The sequence below is a fragment of the Scomber scombrus genome, chromosome 1 (genome assembly GCF_963691925.1).
Source record: "Scomber scombrus chromosome 1, fScoSco1.1, whole genome shotgun sequence".
Lineage (NCBI taxonomy): Eukaryota > Metazoa > Chordata > Actinopteri > Scombriformes > Scombridae > Scomber > Scomber scombrus.
This window is the reverse complement of record NC_084970.1, coordinates 32,145,671-32,169,509: the sequence shown is the minus strand read 5'-3', so window position 1 is coordinate 32,169,509 and position 23,839 is coordinate 32,145,671. Positions and strand designations below refer to the sequence as shown.

General features: G+C 37.9%; 1 protein-coding gene across 1 annotated transcript in view; it reads left to right on the top strand.

Moving 5' to 3' along the window:
* The window catches only part of LOC133996859 (protein kinase C-binding protein NELL1-like), a 251,799-nt gene that overhangs the window by 41,802 nt on the left and 186,158 nt on the right, over positions 1 to 23,839 (top strand). The window contains exon 4 of the mRNA XM_062436724.1: positions 10,033 to 10,203. Within this exon, the coding sequence (XP_062292708.1) occupies positions 10,033 to 10,203 (171 nt within the window). The remainder of the gene's footprint in view (positions 1 to 10,032; positions 10,204 to 23,839) is intronic.

Sequence of the window (23,839 nt, the reverse complement as noted above, 5' to 3'; positions counted from 1 at the left end):
TGTGCCGGGCTTCCACGGTGAATCAATGCTCTGTTGGTCTGTGTCTGTTTATATGATGCTTAAACCTGATCTGTAGAATATTTAACATTTTGTTTTGCCATCAGACGAGATTCGAATATGAATGTTAGAGACAGGAAACCTGCTGGCGGAGATTCTGAACTCTCGATCTTCCCTGTTGAGAGGGTATGAAGGTTGAGGCGGGCCCACTCACCTCAAACAGACACCAGTTTCCACCCTGCACTCCCCACATTTTTCTTCAGCAATATTTGCTCAAAGAAAAAGGATGCAATACACATGCAATACAACTCCTGACTAACAACCATTCTGCTCCCCAGTCTTCCTTTGATTTGCTGTCGACTTAGACTGACTAAAATGCACAATTTTGCACTTCTTACTCTAAAATTAAAGTCTTTGTTCTACAAGTTATGCTCTAATGAATTGTTGAATTCATTATTGCTGATGTGTGCAGACTTTCTTCACAAAGGTGGATATAATTGAGTGCCTGTTAATATGATAAATAACAGTACTGAAAACCAAACTTCACAACTCTGTAGACTTCGATATTGGTTATATTTTTTCTACTGTAAGTCAAAGCTGTATTCATTGATTTTTTTTGGCCATTTAGGGGAAGACCAACTTCACAAATAACGTTTCTAGCAAACAGTTGTTTGGTTTCCACTAATTCCTTTCTTTCCCAACTTGTCATGTCTGGCTGGAAGCATACAGTGGTTATATAATACTGAGACTGGATCATTCAGTAAATTAGATGTTAAACCTAAAAGCTAAAAGAGGCTAAAGCACCATAGATAATAATAGATAATACATTTGAAAAAATATTGTTCAGTGGAGCTTTGGTGGTGAGGTAAATGTCAGCTGTGCTACATAATATTATGAGAAAAACACTTTGCCGGACAAAATGGTTGATTCCCCCAAATTTGCTCCAATATAGAAGGCACTTCATCCTCAAGATACAGGAGATTTGATGTCAACATTTGGTCTTTCAGATGCTGTCTCCATTTCTGTAATGTTGCCTACAAACAAATGTATCTCACTATGTACAGAAGAATCTAATAGAGAAAGAAATAACCTATCAAGCCCACAAGAAGGAGAATTTCTCATAAAACACATATTTTGGAACCCATTGGCTCTCTTTTTGACAATGATTTAGCCTCTGGGGGCACCAACCAATATTTTGGGTGTTCTGATTATGGATATCCAGGCCACTTCTGCTTCCATGTGCTGGTAATTGTTTACAGTCCAACTATTAACTATTTGTAAGTGTTTTAGGTCCAGATGATATTTGTGGGTATTTATAAACAAAAAAACAGAAAGCAGAACGCCTCTGATACCAATGTCTTATCCCATTGCGTACTGACTCTGTATTCATATGCACATATCTGTTTAGAGATTACATATAACATGACAGAGGCTCCACTTGCTCACTAGACTCCCGCCTGCCCCACACTGAAACCTCCACTGTGTGTGTTGTTAGTTTGAATGACAGGATCTACCCTTGACACCCCAGAGACAGCCAGTCCTCCTCCACCTGTCTGACAGACTTCAGACCCCAGAGACCTTCATCACCAGTCCCTCTACTGCACTCGTTCGCCTCATAAAATAAAATGATCTTCATGAACTCTGCTAACCTTAATCAAACGCTGCCAGTGCTGAAACATAACCATGAACAGTGTTTCTATTAGTGGATATAGTGGTGCAAGACTGATAGAAAAAGAACAACTTGTCTCTGTTTCACTCCTACATTCAATATGAACATTTTTGCATGTTAAAAGCCATTATATTTTCTCTTAACATTTTCTCATTATTTTGACAGAAAACGTAATTTATTAATACATTTGCTTTTGTAATTTAGTTGTACATGAACATAATTTCTAGGAGACAGGGTTGCTGTAATCAGACATAAATTGCCTAAAGGTTCAGTGTGTTAGGAACATATAGCAGAACAAACCTGGCCGAAATTAAATATAATATATTTTAATTAGTGTGTAATGTCGTGAAAATAAGACTGTTGAGTTTTCATTACCATAGAATTAGCCCTTTATCTACATAGAGAGCAGGTTCTCCTCCATGGATGTTGCACTGCCATGTTTTCTACAGTAGCCCAGAGCGGACAAACCAAACACTAGCTCCAAAGAGGACTTTCGGACCTCTTAATTTCTCATTACACATATGTTTAGTATCTAAGAATGTAACTCCTACTTGAAAACTTATATAAGTTTGATTTGTTATCCTTTTTTTAGTTTAGTTTGTCAATGTCAAGCATCAATATATGTTAATCAATATAATGTTTCATAGTGCAGCAACTCTACTGTATGATTTCTTTAAGCAGATCAGCAGTAACTGATGGCCTTTATTACAGATAGGGTTAGATTACTAGCTTACACTAATACTGTAGACTAGAAAATCTTGAATGTAGCATCTGTAATATCACCCACAGGTTTCTGAAGGGACTTATGAAAGCAGTGGATTTGGGTTTAAAGCTCACTACCATTTATGTTACTGGAGCCAGAAAAATTCAATTTTAAGCCAAAGCAATAAAGCCTAGATGGACTGGCTGTGGAATAAGAACATGGAAAGCCCCCGTAGCCGTGGAAACATTTTAAAGTGTTTTTTAAAGGAAGTTTGGGAGTTTGGTTTTTTTTGTGTCTCCTATTGCAGTTTTTATTAGGAAAGATCTTGATGGCCATTTAATTTTGGACTGCTCCACTATTCCAAAGTTTCATCATTAAGTGTGTTAGTCCAGGAAACATGGAAGAGTTGATCCCGAGCATCTTTGTGGGAGATGAACCTTCGTGGATACATTTTCTTTACTCCTTTGCACCCAATGATTGCACATATTCTGACTTGTCCATCAAGCTTTTTATACCTGACGACATCACAACCCTGATAGACCTCAACAACCACCAACTGTGTCACACTTTGCTACTAACAATATCACACCAGTCACACTCAAAACTGTGAAAATGAGAATTGACTTCCTCCTGCTAATCACATCCGACTGATCCACTTATTGCAATCTCGACTCAGTTTTTCAAAATTACACTTATCAACCATCACACTAGGATGTGATGAGAACCTGTGTCAAATCTAGAAACTTCCATCGAGGATACTCTTCCTGTGACAACTGAAGCATAGTCTCACAACCAATCCTGGTCACATTTTCCGGGTCAGTGACTGATGACATGGGTGTATTTTTTCCCCATCGTAGTATCTAGTTTACCTCCTTCTCCTCTTGTTCACCGGACAAGCTCCAGAGTGTTGACCTCCCTATTGAGCAGATAATTGGCTGTCAACTGCCCCCCCATAAAATAAGTGCATGACACCAGGGGTGAAGAAAAAGGACAGCATGATATACAGCCAACCTAGCACTCTCAGGCAGCCATTCATTTCCAAACTTTTCCCTTAGAGATGATGCCAGTGCATTTTGATGAAGACCACTTGTCACCTCAACAGCTTATTCCCAGAGCTGTCACCACACTCAGGAGACTCCTTTACTGCACACAATCTCCACCTTTAGAGACACAACCGGCAACCCTGCCCCGTGGCTGTCTATTACTCAGCAGATAGTGTGAATCACCAGCTCAGCACATTGATAATATTGGGAATAAAAAATTGGAGGGGGAAGGGGGGCTGGCATAAGTATTAGCTTATGTTGTTCCTCCTATGTTAGTGATAGCATCACTGGTGAAAACTTACCTTGGATATGTCAGATTGTCCGTTTGATTGGTCTATATCCTGTAAAGAGAATTTATAAAAGCTGCATTTGGTTAAAATCAGAGTTTCTGGCTTACCTCTTTCTGTCTATATCACATTCACTTTCAAAACATGTTCCAAACTATCTTGGCTACTTGTCAAAACCAAATTTAATTTGGCACTTTACACTTTACAGTACTTTACAGTCCTTGCTTTAGAATTCATAGATTAGGTTTAAAATGTTATGACGATGAAATACATACCTATTTTTCTGGTTCTAGTGGTCAACTTTCTTTTTGGGTGGGTGTATATTGTTTGCATGCAATTTCATATAGAGCAAGGACTGTTAGAAATCTGACCGATGTGCAACTGGTCACTGCCATAACCCATACAGCCAGACTTTGCACTGTGCTGCCTAAAGGCACATGATAAATTCATGCTCATTTTATATTTTTAGAGCAGTATATAGTCTGCCCACAACTCTCTATATACTGCACAGTATGTCAGGTCACCTTATGTGTCACTATGCAGCATTATGTTGTCAGTGTGTCTCTACACAGTCCTGCACAGGCAACAGTAAACTTTCAGACTGTATAGACATTGGAGCTTCTTGGTTGATTCTTGTACAGAAACTTGACCTTGTAAGCAATAAAAAAAACAATATTCTAGTGTCTCTATTCAGATACAACTGAAATGAAAATCTCACATCTATATACATTATTAATCAACACGGCTTGGTTTTGAAAGGATGCTCCTGAAAATGTCTCAAAAGTTCAGACCTTGTATCCTTTGTAGTCCTCAGCATCCCATCATGACTTTTTTCTTCTGTTTGTTGTGTGGGTGTTTGTGTTTTAAATGTATTTATTAAGGGAAGTTTGACTGAGAGGAACACAAGGCAGCTTTATTTATAGAGCACATTTTATTAAAAAAAAAAAAAAAAAAAAAACTCAGTGTGTTTTACATTTGAATAGAGACATCAAACACACAGTGGTATAGTAATAATAATACTAATGATAAATACATACCCACAATACCTGCATGCATGTTCACACATACACACTCTAACACTGTTCAAAGGCCTCTGAAAACAGGAATATTTTGAGCTTATCTTTAAATGTAGATAGTTTTTATAAACCACAGCTCATCAGGCAGAGCATCCCTAAAGACAGGTCCACAGCAACTAAATTCACTTTTACTAAATGCTGATCATATTCTCAGAACAACCAGAAAGCCACTCTTTGAAGACCTGAGAGGCCTGATTGGGACATAGTTAATGAGCAGGTCAGACATATTATGGTGAGCTGAACCGTGTAGTGCCTTAAAAATCAGTCTGAGGATAATATAATTTGAATTTTCCGTTGAATGGGAAGCCAAATAAGTGATTTGAGTATTGGAGTGATTGTTTTTTTTTATACTGGCAATAACTCTGAAGGCTGAATTCTGTGTGATTGATTGTTTTGATAATACAGTGAGAGCACTGCAGTAATCTAATCTGTTCAGTATGAATGCACAGATCACTTTCTCAGAATCAGTTTGTGATGTGAATCCTTTTACTTTTGATATGTTTCTCAGGTGGTAGGATGATAATCTTGTAATATTTCATATGTGATTTTCAGTTATTTCCTGCCACTGTTTTTTGGAATTTCAGTGTTATTCTTGTTTAGTTATTGCATTTTAGGATGAGTTCAATTGGGCTAAGCATCTCTTTTGCAGAAATGCCCCGATCACATTCACACATTCACAGCTAGCTGACCAGTGCATCCACACTCTGATCTGCAGGCCACTAAGCAGCTCCACTGGAGCAGTTCTGGTCAAGGGGCCTTGCCTACTCAATGGTGCTAATGAGGGAGGGACAAATTTTGCTTTTCCACCACTGCTCCATTGTCATTAGTTTATTGGCATGCTCAGGTGATCCTGAACAATATTTGTTTTTCAAATAAAGTTTGGACACTTTGTTCAGAGCAAACAAAAAGCTGCATATATTATTGTATATTTTACTGTCTAACATGTCAATAGCTACTGAGTTCATACACATATTATTAAATCAGTGATCCAGGAAACTTCTTTGAGCTCTTACATCCAAATCTTCTTTTCAAGCGTATTTCTGTTCAGAAAATACTGGCCTACGCAGTATTGCAGTTTTGCTATCACATAAAATCTAAACACATTCTAATCAGAGAGGACTCTCTCTCTCTGCCACTGTAAGCCAACATTGTCTGTGCTCTTTGATATGCAAACATGATTTTTTCTTTTCCTGAAAGCTTTGGATGCTTACATTAGGGGTCTGTTAGATCCATGCAGTTGCCATTGGCAAAAAGGCTTTGTGAAATGCTTATTTTGAAAGGCTCAGCCATGCAAAAAATCTTCTAAAATGTTCATAAGACTCATTGTTTATATTTAGCACAGAGGCACCAAAACAGATTTGTCATTTTCAGTGTCTGTCAGGCTTGATTCAGTACAAACGGACAGACTGCCGATGGATCATTCCCCTTCATTAAATTTGCTGTAATATAGGGATACAATAGCTACCACTAAATGCTTCATAAAATAAACACTCGCTGTGAAGTGGAGTTAATGCCTTTGATGATTATTTCCCAAGTCAAATCAGGATAACAGTGTTTCTGCTCATTCAGTGATTTCCAGGCCTCTCGAAGCCCTGAGGAGGCTTCCATCAGTGGAAGAGGCAAAGCTGGAGTGCTCTCGTTCTCGTTTTACTCCTCGTTCGATGCAAATGATTCTTCTCCAGCTGACAAGTATCAGTGCCTCTGTCTCCTGCAGCATGATGGAGGTGAACTGTCAGGTCGGTTCCCAGTGTAGCCACAGAGTGATGTATTCATTTAATTTTAGAGTGATGACATGCTGTATGAAGACAGCTGTACTGGTCAGCCATACCTGTTCTGACTCCACCTCTCTCTCCATCATGATCTGATGCAAAAACATAGTAGGCAGCCACTACTCAATGCATGCAAATGCAATTTAATGTTTTAGAGAAGCACTTCTCTGCAATGCTTGTTAATTTACTGTGTGATAATTGTTTTAGCATTAACACAGCTTGCTGTGTGGGGGGCTGATGGGCCGTCATTAGCTTTGTGGAAAGCTTTGAGCTTTTTGAGCTGAACCCCGCAAGCCTGTTTAAACTGATCAAGGCCTCCTTCTCCTTTTCTTTTCTCTTCTCTCTTCTTGTTTTTTTTTCTGGTAACAATTCATGTATTCAACTTCATTCTCTGTATGTAAGAATTTGGCAGGATGACTAATGCTTTTTTATTGCAATCCACCAACAAGAATTCAGGCATTCAGATAACATTCAGTCACTCAGCAACTACATGCATAAAAACCCCTCAGCAAATTTAATATAAAGTAAAATGCATTCCTTCACATGTGAAATGTTGAAAAATATTAAAATGATTGAATCATAATTATGCATGAAATATTACACATCTTAAGGGGAGTCACCAAACAGCTATTCATAATATACACAAGCAGGGGTGATTCTAGGATCAGACCTTTAGGGGGCTAAGCTCCTAAGGGGAATTTGACATACAATGCCCTGCAAGTGTTAAAAAATGCAGCAATAATTTATTTATTTTTAGGGGTGCTGAGATCAATTTTACAGGTACTTGAGCACCCCTAAAAAGGGTCTAAAATCACCTTTGTACACAAGAATGTGGGTCTTAAAATATAATTGTGTTCTTTCTTTTACAACCTGGCTTTCATTTTGTTAGATTTGGCAATCATTTCTAACGGCAGTAATAATCATACTCTCTTAAAAGTTAGTCAGCAGTCAGACTATTTGGAAAGTTGCAAACAAATGTCTAGTATTGGCATAACTATATATTTTTTTAAAAAGAATCTTCATGGTTCAGGCTTGACTTACCATGGTAACTGCAGTTGTGCACAAAGTTTTCCTGTGCAATAAGGGGTCATATTTGACATTTTCAAAATCATGACATTTGAAATCTGAGTTATCCGGTAACAAAGAGTCCATCAAAAATCCTTCAGAAAAGACACGGACACATCCTCTCATATTCCGAGACTGTTGTGCTTACATCATGTCTCTGAGCTCCAGATGAAGGACATCCACTCTGCCTGGTCAGTGTGAAGATTAGTGTGTTTGGCATTTTTGTTTGTGTTGAGTTCTGATGAGTTCATCTCAGTTTCATTCATTTTCCAAACAGGAAGATGGATAAATCTGCTACCGCACAGCCTCGATTGATATTCTGTGGAGCGGGTCCACTCTCCCTTGCCATAAATATGCATGAGAGCTGTTCAGCTTTGGTATTGAATGGGCCTGATCCCTGTGTGTATGTGTGTGAGTGTGTGTGCCTGAGTATATTGGATTAAGCTAGGTTCTGGCAAGTTCTGGTTTCTGTATTCGGGAGCTGTGCTTCACTTACAGTATTGTGTGTGCGGGGACGGAGGTTCAAGCGTAGGGGTCATTTGCAGCCGCAGGGAAGCTAAAATGTCATGACTGGTGGCCTGCGGCTCTCAGACTGCTGCTGACTGTGGCTTACTGGTTCTTAATTTAGCGTGGCTGATGAGGGTGGAGAGTAAAGCGCACATGTTGCCGAGAGGAGCTGCTTGTTGAGCACCTACTGTCACACCACAGAGTGAGAATAGTGGGTGAAACTCTTTTAACACAAAGTTTACACTGAGCCATCACCTCAGTAGAGCTGTTTGTTACTGCACTCACTGTACATGTGTACACATTTTTTATTGTTTGACAATTTGGTAACAAACTTCCACTGTGTATTCAGTGGTTAGGATGCTGCTGGCCTTTTTGATAAATATCGGATCAGCAAATCATTGAAGTCGGCCACTATGTTTGTGGTTTCTTTGAGAACACAGCAATGAGAGATCGTCTGCAAGACCACATGACATTTGATTTCATAACTCAGTTTTATTATCTGACTGTATTTTTCTTTCCAATAGAATTGAAACCTGAAGATGAGGTTAGTCTGTTCAAAATCTTGATGGCATTTGTTGTGAATCAATATCAATATTCACCTCAGAGGATAATTATCCCAATGTGTTGTCTATCAAACTAAACCAAAATTTCCCTTTGACTAACACTCTGGATGTTGAATAGGTGTCTGGAAAACAAACCTTTTGAATTCTAATGACTTTGTGACCTCCTGATCATTTTACCAGTGTAACCAGGCCAGAATATCCGTTTTCACGCAATACATTTCATATTTTAAAAGGCACAGATTCACATTCATTTACTCATCCCATTTAAGCCCCTCAGAGAATGAATTTCCACATCAGAACAGAAGTTTTTCTTGCACACCACCCTCGGGTCAAAATGTCAACTTTGTGTGCAAAATATTGTATAATCCAACGGGTATTGTAGACTGACATGAAATGTTCTCAATCATGCTCAGTCCTCGGGGCCCAGCTATTTTGCACCAACCTCTGAGGACATTTATCCACATTACTAGTAAATCTGTAAGAATAGCAAATGTTTCAATTAGTTTTCTGGCCTGCCAGCAGTTAAAGGGGCCATATGATGAAAAACACGCCTTTTCAGTGCTTGCACATTTGTATTTGGGTCCCCGATGTGTCTGCTAACACACAAACTGTGAAATAAGACCACCCAGTGAGTTTAGTGTGGGCTGATTTGCTCTGTACATATGAGATTCAACAAGGCATTTACATTTTGATGCCCCCCTCTTATGTTTTGGGACAATATTGTAGTCCTTTTAGAAATGTGCTGGTGTTGTAAATTAATAATCCAGGGACCTAGTATCAGCTGCTCCAAAACAATACCATTAGTTTGGCCTACAGAATGAATGTTTAATGTAAGGAGATTTTTATTTTCAATATCAGTTAATCCCAAAATTGTTTTTTTGCTTTGCTTGATTGATTTTCTTCTTTTAGTTTATAAAATGTCAGAAAACAGTGGGAACCATCCATCACTAAGTTCCCAGCGTCTTAGATGACATCCTCAGATTGCTTATTTGGTCCGACCAACAGTCCAAAACAAAACAATACAAAGATAGAATTGATATCAAACTCACAGTTGATTGATTTTGTTATTCAAATTGTGGCCTCCTGTTGGTCAAGTAATTGTTTCAGCGCTTGTTAAATTATATTCTCTATATTCAAGATTTTCACTCATTCTTGAATAAAGAGTTGAATAAAAAAATGTTATATCTAAGAATGTATGAGAAAATATTTCACTGCTGTGCTTGCACAAGACCTTGTACCTATAATGTTGAGTGTTGTTTTTGTTGAGAGTTTTATATATTTCTTTACCCTCAATAGGGACCATATGTCTAGGAAAGAGTGTCTCTGACCTTTGCCTCCTCTCCTCTCCCGTAGTTACTTTGAGCTGGAGAGCAGTGGGGTGAGAGAGGAGATCCGCTACCACTACCGCTTCAAAGGCAAGCCGCGGTCCGAGTCCTTCCCCTACCGCCTCGCCGACGGGCAGTGGCACAAAATCGCCCTCACCATCAGCGCTTCCCACCTTCTGCTGCATGTCGACTGTAACAGGTAACACACACACACACACTCACATGCACGCTCGTACTCACACGAGAAACACCTTGATACCTCTGTGACAAGTGGCTGTGCTGATTTATTTTTACTGTGTTCCTTTGAAGTGACACATCTAATGAGCTGTTGGTATTTATCATGTCTCAGTGTGCATGACAGGCTGTTAACGGTGCTGACAACCAAACATCCAAGGACAAATTAACAAACACACACACACACATAGCAGTGCAGGAGAGAGGCTGTATCTTTATATAACTTACATGCAGTGTGTTCAGCTCACACATTCCATAATGAAGTGGAAGGTAACAATGATATAATCGGTGCATCGATTGGGCAGTGAAGGCCCTTTTCCTAAAGGAGCACTCAGTCAGGGCTGATCTATAAACATGCACTTCAGCTGTGACAGTCTGTCTCAGTCCTCACACTCCCTCCTGAGAGTCAAGATGGCATCACTTGTCCTTTTCTTAATGCAGTTGCTCGAAAGACAGCAAGTGGTGTAAATTTGAGTAGAGGTAATGCTCTGTCACCTCTCGTGGATGAAAAGCTGTATGATGCACAGGCGGGTTACGTTGTAGTATTGATTCTTCCCTGACGCCTATTGCTCCCATCAGGCCGGTGGTTTGTCGATTAATTATCACTGCAGTGGCTCTCTGTCAGATGCGACTAGTGAAGATAAAAGGCAGAATCTGAGAGTGTTATTAGAGAGAAAAGATCAGCACATAATTGGATAAAACTGGAATCAAAACTTTTAGCTTACTTACAGTTCTTTGGATGAGTTAATTAAGTGATGAGATTGACAATGTGTTAGTTTGGTGCCTTCTACCATCTGATGCTGGCTGTAAGTTGTATAAATGTAAAGATTGATCCTAAGCTTAACTCTTTAGTTCATTTAGTATTCAGTCTGCTGGCACAAACTCAGTTTTTAAATTTTAAATTCTTTACAGCTCTGCCGTGCTGTTTTAATATTCTCTTTTGTCTCTTTTATCTACGTTTATCATCTTTTTATCTCTCATGTATAACTTTATTTCTTAACGTCTAAAGTATATTATTGGTTTTTCACTCATTTCATGAGGTTGTTCCTATATGAACCTGAATCTAGTTATTGAAGTTCATTTTACCTTCTACTGTAAAACACAGTTAGTTCTTAAGTATTTGCTGATGCTGATCTCTGATAAGTCTGGTTTGATAATGTTTTAGCAGCTGTATATATGAATAGACATTTAAAGCAGGCATGTCAAACTCATCCCGTAAAGGGCTGTGTGGCTGCAGGTTTTTGTTCCAACCAATCAAGAGTACACATGTGCACCAATCAACTGTCTGAAGAGTGAGTTCAGCTGATTAAATGAGTTGTGCCTGGTGTGCTCCTGCTTTGTTGGTATGGAAACCTGCAGCCACACGGCCCTTTGTGGAAGAGGCTGGACATGTCTGATCTAAACTATTTTGAGTGGACAATATCTTCATCTTTGCGTCGGCCTCTGTGCCAGCTTCTGTTAAATAGAGGCAAAAAAGCTCAAAAAATATATCCTGGCTGCTTCATAGTTTTCCTTTAATCTTATTAACCCTCCTGTTGTATTCCTATTGACCGTGGACCATTTGTCACCCCGGGTCAAAATTGTGTCTGTTTTGACTGTTTATAAAGCATTAGGTATAATTTATCACCCAATACCATGATGGACCTTTTTAAGCCAACTTTAATCCAATATATTACCATAGGTTTTATACATATTTTTGGAAATTATGGTCAATATGCTTCATTTAAATGAAGTTATACCTCATTTATGAGTTGACCAAGGAGGACAACAGGAGGGTTAAACGTCCAAGTAGGTAATTTGACAACACACCTGGTCGCCCCTATTAGCATCCCATTTATGCTAATAGACAGGATACACTTTGTCTGTGCCTTCCAAAACTTACAGGTCACCAAATGTTTATATTTTTATAATGTGACCACTATAGTGAAGGTCTGGTTAGGTTTAGGCACAAAGGTTTAGGGAAAGATAATAATAGTTAGAGTTAAATTACTTTTGTTTAGGTTAGATAAATATATAGTGAGGCTGACAGTTATTACTTCCTTAAAGTTAGACAAGCTAGGTCATAATGTCTGTAATTCAAATCCATGGTAGTAATGTTAGAGCATGATCAAAGTCATGATTTTTGAAAAACTGCCCAACTTGTGCTTGTAAATGGGACACTTGTGGTTTCAAATGGAAAGCAAACGGCATCATTAACATATCATCATCTCAACTGGGCCACTGCTCCAGGTTCTAATTATAACAGCTGCTCACTGGCATCTGTCACTCGAATGTAACTATCTGTTGTTTTGGGCGACTGTCATTTCAACCTTTTGTGTTGTTTTTCATGGTAGGACTGTTTCGAAGTTTAAGATCAGTGGAGAAAGGAGTGTTAGTGTGGGTCTGTTGTGGCAGAAAAATGTTCACCAGCCGTGACTGAAGTTCAGATGTAGTTTTCAACCAATAGAAATTATTTGGAGGTGTGTTATACCTCAATAATGTTGCTTCAATTGACATAAAGTGAGCTTTTCTTTAGATTTTCACAAGAACACATTGTCCCTTTGGTTATCGTTAACTAAATATTAAGGCTTAATGCAGTTTGTACTCTAATTTAACATAACATAGAGCGAACAGGAAGATCTTTATCCAGAACTGCTCTGTGAAACGTTTTCTGGAAGATCAAAGTGAGGCAGGTGAGAGTATGAGTGTCACCATGGTTACCAAGCTCCTCTCACCACTGATGCACTGGGTCAGACAGAAAGGTCAAACACCTCATCCTCACCATGACCCTACATGCACAGTTAAAACCACCTACTGGCAAATCAGGTTTCAAACTGTTTTAGCAATCACAGTTCATGCCCATCATCTGAGAAAAATCTGGCCTAATAATGACGCTGAGGACACCATTTTTTTCTCAGCCCATCAGTGTCAAATGATCTGCCACCAGCATGTCAGTGAATCTAGAGCTGAAGTCAAAATTGCCTTAACTGTGTGCTAAAAAATAGTTTAAATTACAAAAAAAGAAAATACCAGCCAAACTGTTTGCCTACACTATTTATTTAACTTGTCACTGCCCACATAGTATTTGGCTTTTCACTTCAGGAGCATTGACCTCTGCATCACCAGCTCAAATCTTTTAACATCACCATTGCCGGGCATTTACAGAAACTCATGAAGCTAACACTCACACACACAGTGAATATACAAAGTTTCTCACATTTTCTAGTATATATTGTCTTAAGGGCTGAAATGAACACCCATTAAACCAAACTTTATTTACTGTACTTTTATTTCATAATGACTTTTCAGTAGAATACAGTTTGTGCATGTTTTTCATCCTTAATTCTACAAAGATAAAGCTTGTAATTTGATGCTTTTGTACAGCTGATAAACACTGCAGTGAGCAGAATATGTCCAGAATTAACAATCAGACTTTCCCAGCGGGCACTAATGAGGATAGTTTATAGGAGTTCTGGATTTAGATTAGTTACAAAGAAAGACAGTTGCCAGATACTCTTTTTTTTCATTCTGCATACTCATTATACTCATTATGCACAAACTTTCAGTGGAAGTTTGTGTTTCTCTACAAAAATCTTTTTTTTCAAGGTTTTTTGTATAGAATTAATGCTGATGAAGTCATCCCACACGTATTTATAATTAGAAATGTAACTGTATCCCCCCCACGGATGTTTCCTCACACTATTCTGAAAACAACCAAGTGATTTTGGCTGTGATGGAACATGTGAGGAAAGGGGAAAAAAAGAATAGGAGAAATAGAAAGTCAAATCCCTGCCAACGTGATCACTCCTATCAAGTGTTTGTAATGGTTCTTCCATTCAGAGCAAATTTTGCAAACCCATTAGCCTTGAAATTTGGAGCTATTTGATTTGTGTACTAAAAAGTGCTTTATTGATTTCAAGGCTCATTAAGTGGTGTTAAACAACCATCAACCATAAATGTAGGAGGGCACAGTTTATTCTCACATCTTTCAGTAGGACTTTAATGTGAGGAGCTTGACAGCTCAAGCTTTAATTGATGCTTTTTTTACACCCAAACTGATGCTCAGGCAGATGAAAACACAAGAAAATGGTGACTATGAGAAACTTATCAGTACATATTTTTATATTAGCAATCAATCATCACCTACTTTGGTACTCAACAAAGCATTTTTAGGTTCTTCGAGGTCATTGCTTTGTTTGAGTTGTTCCCTCTCCTTTGCCTTGATTCAGGCCACAGGGGGCAGCTATTATCAACGAACAAGTTCTGATGAACAGCATCCACAGGCTTAAAGACAAAGTAGTAATGACTGAGACTAAAATGGACCTGAAATGAAAGTGAGAGTCAAGTAGAAAGAAACTAAACTTCAAATGATTGCTGATGTTGCTCTGTCTTCAGGATGTACAATGGCAAATTGCTAACAAATTGGCTGAGAGAACTTAAGAAATTTGATAATATGTAAAAGGCTGCGTGCTTGGTAACTTGTTATGAAATCACTCTGCCAGTCAGTAAAAGAACTTCTCTGCATGATCACTGTGTTGGAAAATGTAAAATGATTTGAAAAGAGCTGATTCTCCTTATATCCAAAGCTTTTTCGGTCAAATTGTGTTTGCCATTCCAGCAGCTACAATCGAGTTTGATATGTGAGCACTTTTGATATTCTTCTTAAACGTCAACAAAAAGTGTTGTTGGTGTCAGTTCCTCAAATTGAATGCAAAGGCTTTTTACAAGACACCAAAAACAAGCCAGGATGTGATATATAGCTTTGAGGAAGGTTTGGTTTGTACTTGTGTATAGAGATGACTCACTTTTTCTCAAATGGAAGAAAAAACTTTTGCCCACACACTTCTGCCCCCCGGCGAAAGGGCATTCAAGGAAATTAATATAACACTTACATTACATTTCATTCTCCTGCTTTTTGCTCCTGAATGAAGCTACTTTAAAATAATCATTCCAGACACAGTAATGAATTCAGAAGCTAACTGTTTAAATGTCTCTGACCCGTGTTGCTCATCACCATCATCATTAATAAATTAATCGAATGTTCCCTTTATCCCCTATCTATATTTTATACATTGCACCCGTCGGGAAAATAGAATCGCTCATCAGTGATCTATTCTTTACCGACTGCTCTCCATTTACGAAAATTTGATGGATCTCTGAGAAGAGGGTTTTTTTTTCTCCTTCTCCTCAGAATGGTACTGATTTCGAAGCAGAAATAAGACGTTAGCAATCACACAAGACATGAAAAATGAGACACAAAAATAAGACACTGAATAACAATAGATAAATGAACACTGTAACTTTTTTTTTACTTCTACAGTATTTTGAAAACTATGTAATTAATTTGAATAATATCCTGATTATCATTTCAAATCAGATAAAATGTTTTTATTGTAGTAGAGGATTTCAGATTTGTTGCTGCATTTGAAAACACAAAATGAAAAAAACAGCAGCATTATCCTCTATTTGACTGACTTGATCCATTTGGATACCCCTGTCACATATGTCTGTGCCTCTGAGTATGTTTGTTACAAAAGCAAATCCTCTGGCTTTCTGCAGGGCAACAATTTCAATTTGTACCTGTCATTTAACCTGACCGTACCTCGCTGAGTCACTGTGTCCAAGAGAAGGATTCTTACCTTGGGTTAGGATTTATACTTGATCTGAAGGTGGATCAGAAACTGGAGAATTCATGGAAATTACCTTGAGTCTGCTTCTTCATATAAATATCATTGAAAAAACAGTCATGTTCAAGATTTTAATTACAACATGATCATCAGAAGATGGAGTTTATTCACTGTCATGAAATTTCCATTTTTCTCTGAACAGTTTAAGGACTTCTCATTCATTCTTGAGTTTGAGGTCAATGAAAATATAATAGAGGATTAGATAAGAGACATCAACTCTAAATGTCAATACAATGAAAAAGCAATTGGTGAAGATTATATGAAGTGATGGTGCAGGGGGAAATAAATCAACATTTAACATTTGATCCCTTGTCAAAGAATCAATGCTGAAATGTTTGGGGCGACTAATTGATTAAGCCATCAACATGAAATGAATCAACAACAACTATACAGCATATTCCAGCTCCTTCAATTGGATGAATAAGAAACTCTATCTCACTATTTTCATTTTATTCTGACACAATTAACAGAGAGAAAAGCACCTTGAGCTCAGTGATCTGGTGATAGATTTTTGTGTGTGTGTGCTGCCTTATTGAGCCTATCAGAATATACTTACAGCCTTGTACTAGAGCTGGATTTAAATCAAATAGGTTTTATCCTCTATCTTCTTGTTGTAGCTTCACCATTATTTCCATCAGTTATGATAACCTGTTGCTCACATGCTTAACGTCTTGCCCTCCCGTCCTGTAGGGCATTCAACACAAGTCCCCCCCCCCCCCCCGTCTTTTTAACAACAAAATAAATCCCCTGGTGCCTCCATTCCATCATGTACATGATTTTTCACTTTGTGTGTGCTAGCTAGGCTGCTGTCCCATTGAAGAGAAGCTTTTGGAAATCTGTAGCTTACTCCTAATGGATGCCACTTTGAGTTCAATTTTCTCTGGTCTCAGGATGTGGATTTGCTACATGCATAGCTGGATTACCAAGCGAGTAACTGCCCAGGGGTCACAAAATCCCAGGTTTACACAAAACCAAGTCTGTCTACATAATTTAATTAATTGCAAATTTGTAAAAAAATGTGCACCACTGAAATACACTATCAACTATGACAGCTCATCCATCCTTCATCTCGTGTTTTAAAAAAATAATAGATTGATTGTTGAGTGTATAACAGAAAACAGTGAAAAATGCTGATCATTATCCCCTGAAGTTAATATATTCAGATGACTTTGTTTTGACTAAAATATTCATATTTTAGATTGAAAATAGCATGCACAAATGCATAAAGCCTTCTCTATAGCCAGTGTTTAGTTTGTCCATTCCGAGCTACTGTAAAAACATGGTGGTGCAACATGGCAGGCTCCGTGGAAGAGGACACGCTCCCTATACAGTATAGATCTTATTCTTCTTATTTTCTTGGGATTATACACTAATTAAAGGAAATTTAGGCATCTAGTGGAAGTCCATTCCACTAGATGCCACAAAATCTTACACACTGGCCCTTTAAGAAAATAAGAAAATAAAAATAAAAGCCTTGACTTTAAACTTGCTCTGACAGACTTGAGATTTGACTTCGAAACAGGTAGTTTCAAACAGCAATCTCGTTTGAAAAAAAAATGGCACTATTGCTTCCATTCACTCGAACCATATGATGAGACCTTACTCCAGTACTGCTTTCTATACTTCGCTATACTCTGATCTTCCTGATCCCACACCCACAGTTTGATCGCTCCTCCTCTCCACATATTGTCCTTGGGTAAGACATGTGAACGTCAAATTGTTCCTGATGATTAGGAAAGCATTTTGCATAGTTTGCCATTGGTGTGTCTGAAGAGGCAATTTTGTGTCAGATAAAATCGCTATAATTGTAGCCATTTAACCTTGAAAAGGCCGTCCATCAAAAGAGATGGTTTATGTATGAACATGCAAATTCCACACTAAATTAGCTTGGAAATTAATAGATCCATCTTTCTGTGAGGTGACAGTGGTATTAATTAATAAGCCAGGTAAGGATGGTACAGTAAACTTAAAAGCTCAAGAAGACCAACTGACTATGTCATCAATATAACAAATTAGGTACTTTATAACTGTTTTTAGTGGCAAACAATATATTTTCAATGGACAATTTCATTCCACGAACTTATATGCAACATATTTCCAAGACTGAAATGGTTATGTTGGTAACTACTTGCACTCTTGGTCACTGACAAGTTGGACATGGACAAGTTAACCCAGTTCTTCAAGAGAATGAATTTGAATAATCCAATCTTGTTCAAAGACTGACTGCAAACCATAACTCCCTGCCCTTAGTTGAACAGTTTATGCTCCAACAGAGCAGGTTTATGTAAAATAGTAAGGTGCAACAGCTATGATAAATCCTCCCTCATTTGGTTCTATGGCTCTCCATTTATTTACAGGTCAGCATTGTCAAGACAGTTTGCTGTTTGTCAGTGGCCTAAATTTGGGTGTCAAAGTTGAGTTGAACTCTATGTGAAAGATTGGCATCGATATACTTTGTCTCAGAACTCATTGTTCTGGTTTCCTGTTAAAAATGCTGGTGTGACTGTAGCTTAAGTCTGGGGTCAGAATACCTTGGCTTTGTTTTGTCTACTCCTCTACCTTACAAATAAATTCACCAACAGTGAAAGTCACTGACATCCAGACCAAAAACTGCCTCTCTGTTTTCCTGCTACACTGTGGGAAATATATATTATAACTGATCTGTCCAGATGAAAAATGAATTTACTGTTTTGCCTCACCAGCATTTTAGGAGCATTTCAAGGAACAGTTAAAACATTTAGAAATAATATGTATTGAAATACAAATTCATTGCATGCATTCAGAGGATGGCTGCAGTGTGCTCCCTTACACAGAGTCAATGACTTTTTCAGTCCTCCAGCATCATTTTTAAATGCATTTCATTGGAACACTGTAGGTCATTTCCATACCACACACAGATTTGTGCATTATTATCTGCAGTAATGCCACTATGGAGTCTACACAAGGTGAGGCGTTTACATAACTGTAGTATATAATTGCAATTTCCACATTTTCCTAATTGAATTAATGGCAGCCCAGTACATATGTTTCGTCACACACTCGGTCAGGTTTTTTGTTCTGGACCTGAATAGATCATCACAGTAATGACATCAGCTCTGCCTGTCACTTCCAACCACATGGTTTGTCCTCTACTAGCAGAAGGTCGTTTCATGTGCAGAGTGGCTGGTGTTTCCCAGAGGGTCTTTGCTTTTTCTCAGCGCCGCACAGTACTTGCTGCCAGCTCCTTTGCCTTTCCTGTGCTGCGTCTTATTCGGCACCCAGTTTAGCCAGGGATCTGCTGTATGTGTGATGTTCAGATGTGATATGAAAGCCAACCTTCAAACAAGGTTGAGTTTAAAGTAACTGGTTTCTCCTTGTTGGCCCTTTCCTTTGGGGTACAACACAGAAATAGGCTCCAAACAAAAGCAACCCCCTCTCAAGATCTACTCAACCCCCTTTTTTCTTTTTGTGTTCTCTGTTTGCTAGCTCTCTTTGCCTCAGTGGACTCTATAAAGGAATTTGTATTTCACCTAAAAGTTTAAACCCCCAAAAACACCCCAGAAAGGAAATACTCAACAGATTGAACAGCATACTGAAAATATTGGTGTTCTTATTGGCTTAAATATACATTAGTCCTGAGGGTAGAAGAAATGTAACTTTAAAATCCATTTTCACCCCCTTGAGAGCTTTGAATGTGCTCAGTAAATAGCTCTGTAAATGTCTTATCTACTTATTAGATGTCTAGTGAGCAAAGCTGACATTTTGGCCTGCCTGTATCATTGACCAGATGGAGGAAAACTCACACAAATCCAAAATGAAAATGGTTAATCATCTGGGAAGCATGAAAATCTGTAGATTTAATGGCAATTTGGCCATTACATGTTGATATTTGTTCTGTGCGATTGAAGATTTTGTATGTCAACTTATGAGGACCATGAATATTCACTGTAAATATCAATGTCAGTGCCTTTAATTAACCTATCATACATGATTTTTGACGTTATCTTGATTAGTTATGTTGTGTTGGACAGGCCAGCTGTCTGACATTGCCATGGATACATTACCAAAACAAACAAAAACACTTAACTCAAGGTCTACTTAGAGCTACTTTTTCCTAAGCTTTTATCTGTTATCTCGTTTTAAGTCTTTCTAATCAGATGGAGTTTGTCCTGTTGTCATGGAGATAGCTGTGAACATGGAGACATCTCTGGACAGGTTGTTATGTCTTTAACCTACAGTGAGTTTCAGATTCAGAGAATGAGAGCGAGACAGAGAGAGAGAGGCCTTGGTAGGATTTGTATTTGGACATGTTCTTTGTTAGTACAGAGAGTCGTGGAAAGGGATGAGTATTAAAACAGGGACCTGGTAGACAGGTGAACATGATGAAAGGGTGAGTGCAGGTCAATTTGAAAGTTGAAATGTATAACTCAGTATTGTTAACCCCTAATGTTATGTTTGTGTATGTGTGTAACAGAAAGAGCTAATTTATTTCAATTATTATTTTGTATTTCCAGGATGTTGTAGGAATATACTATGCCCACTTTTGTTATTAATAATTATGAGTTGTTTAGCTCAAACAGTAGACATCTTACAGCCTACATAGTTGCACTTAAGATAATGTCCACAAAGATAATTTGGAGAAAACATGTAAAAGACATATTAAAGGAAAACACAACGACATGCTCAACTCTTAAAAGGAAAGAAAAAGTTGTATCACCACTTGGGTCTTGTTTTCTTAGACTCAGAATATCAGACAGGTTGTAAACAGGCCAATATTTTTTTTAAAAGATAAACCACAACATAAGTCAGTGTAAGTAAGTGCACTCAAAGTGATGCTAACAATCCCTCAGTGTGCTTACAACTATGATAAGTGCGATACGGGTGAAACATTTTCCAGTAAGTGAGTTGAACAGTCAGAAATTGAGGCAAGAGCCTTTTGGCTTTTAGCTGCTATCTGCTACATCTTAGACTACTGCTCCCTTTTTAAAACAAATTGTAAGTGATTATGTTAGGGGCACATTATTTTGTGTGTTTACCATCCCTTGTATTTTATCTGACGTTCTTGTTTGAGAGAACAAAGGTGACACAGCAACATGCTTTGTAAAGTCATCAGTGACAAGCTTTACTTATGTATAAGCTGAATAACTGAATAACAATTGAACCGAATTTACAATATGTTGCCATTTAGTGTATATTCACAGGCTCAGAAATACTTTCCCTTTGTCAGGCCTCAATTTAACCACTTTCTCTTCTGACTGGAGTTTTAAAATATTCCCTTATCATTCAAGGTCAAGGATTTGGAGACAGATTTATTGATATAGCTCCATTAGTGTGCTGAGGTGTCTGAATTATCCCTGATGGTTACAGAAAGTCCTCATTTAGCCTGTCACCCTGGAGTGAAGCAGCTGTCTAATACAGCATTGGAGAGTTATTTATTTATATATATACATACATATAAAATATCCTGACAGGAAATCTTACGCATTTTAAAAACCTAGTGAATGTTTTCTCTGCTCTGGTGCCCCCGAGTCATTATTGTTATGCTTATGGTTAATGCTGTGCTTATACATACAATGATGTGGGTGATGCAGTGTAGAATACAATTGCTAGTGTTATAATGTTGTTGTTTACCCCAAAGATGATGATATTCAGGTCGGACCAATATGTCTCAAAACTCCAACCCACTCACCAGACGAAATTCTTCATTCTTTTTATTTGTTTAGTTACACGTATAGAGAAATTAAAAATACACAATAATAATGAGTACAGAAAAAATGTGAAGGAGAACCCTCCAGGGCTTTGCAGAATGGCATTCTCCAGACAGCAAGGATCACAAACAAACAATTACATTACAATAATTCATACAGGTATACAGCGCATCATCACTGCCAATCTAAAAACATAGGCCTCCAATAAAAACAATGTCAAGGAGTCATCACTCGTGGATGTTTTTGCAATCATGAATGATGTTACATTACATAAGTTTGAAACATTTAGTGTCCACGTTTTTTACCCTACAATATCTGGACATGTCACTGCAGAATGGTTACAGTATAGTTAAGGTTAGGCTACTACAACTTGGTGAGGTGCCTGGCATCTCTCCAGTGTGGAAGTTAAATGTGCTACACATGCATCCATCCACACCTCTGATTTCTTAGCCCTTTCTTTTGGCTTCAATACATAAAAGACACATTACTTCTTGCACTGGCACTGACCATTGGCATTGTACATAAATCTTGTGCTTCAGAATCGTCCAACACGACCATAATTCATAAGAAGACTGGACTGCAAAACCAAAGTTTATTTAAAGAATATATTAAGGTTTCAGAAGAAACTTATAACAGATATTCATGGTACCCAGAGGATGAATCCTACTGATCTTTATTTAAGCACCAAAATCAGGTCAAACCTTTCCTTTTCATTAAAACCTTCCAGTGATGTTTGAGGACAAACACATTTTTAATTCCACTACGTTCAAAGCTGCTGTTGCTCATTTTATAAACATTACGGCCTTTAAACTGTTTTGTCTTCCTTATTTCATGGATAGAAATGCAGCTCTACTGCATGATTTTTTGGATTTTTCTAAGTAGTAGAACTGTACAGCATAAGATAAAAAGTGAAAGAAGCACCCTTTGGACCAAACCGTAACGAGATGCCAATTTTCATTCAAATCAAATCAAATCTAATTTTCCCATGGCAATGTAAAATGTCTAATTACAGCAATTAGCATCATAAAATGGTGCCAGGTTGAATCAACCCTCCAAGGTTTCTTGTAAATCAGACTTAAAACTGTGGGTTTGTAGTTATTCGCACTGGTTGATAGTGTCCTCCACCAGTCTGATTGCTCGTTTGAAACTACCTGTTGTTGTATAATGACTGATAGAGGCCAGTGGATGCTTGGTTCAGCAGCAGTTACAGGAGCAGATGCTTGAACAGCATGAGGACATGGTAATGAAGAGAAGTATACGTGGCTTGAATTAACCAGATGCTTGGCTAACAATGTAGTGATCTACATTATTCATTTCATTTGGCCCATAAATCATCCAGGGACATCAATGTTTAAGATGCTGTTATGGCCTAAATGAGCTGCTTTTGAGGGACTATTACTGGTTTCATTAGGAATAAACTGCCACCAGCAGGGTTTTCTTGTTTTTTCTTTACCCCGACTCACCACTACTTGGAACACATTTTCACAAATCACAGATATGGTGTGAAAACTTGCTTTTAAAAAATCTCTTTAAAATGGTTTAGCTTTCCCTTTTGCCTCTTTCATCCTCCTTTTTTTCTGTCTCAGGGTAGTTGTGTTGCATGATGTCCTAATTAAGTCTTCAAAACAGCTGACTATCAGTGTTGATGGCTGTTGCAACACAGAATCTGATGATATGTTGGGAAATGGGTCCAAACTGGGTCATGTTTTTAGAATACAAATTGTGTGAAAGCTGTGTGAAAAAAGGATGAAAAACACTGCATTTTCAGCAGTTTGACACATGAACAAGCCATACAATGCTTATGCTTGACTAGTGCTGAAACGATTAGTAATTTTTATTGATTTGTGGATTTATAGAGAAATAATAGGGAACAATTTTTGTAATCTATGAGTTGGTATTTTATCAAGGAAAACAATTGAGTCGTTCCAGTGTGAGGGTTTTCTGCTTTTGCTGTGTTTTGCATCACAAGAAATGTAATATCTTTGCATTTTGGGATGTTTGTGGGACAAAACAAGACATTGTAAGCCATCACTTTGGGTTCTGTTTTTTTGTTTGTTTGTTTTTTTCACCACTTACTGTATAGACTAAATGTGTAATCTATAAATAAATAAAAAAACAAAATCTATTTGTTCAAATGTAGGAATGCAACTAATGATTTAGTAAAGTTCAAAGTTATGGTTGGGATTTAGTTGCTATGTATGCTCTTAATGTGCACATCCATATCGAGAAGTGGACTCATGATTTAGTA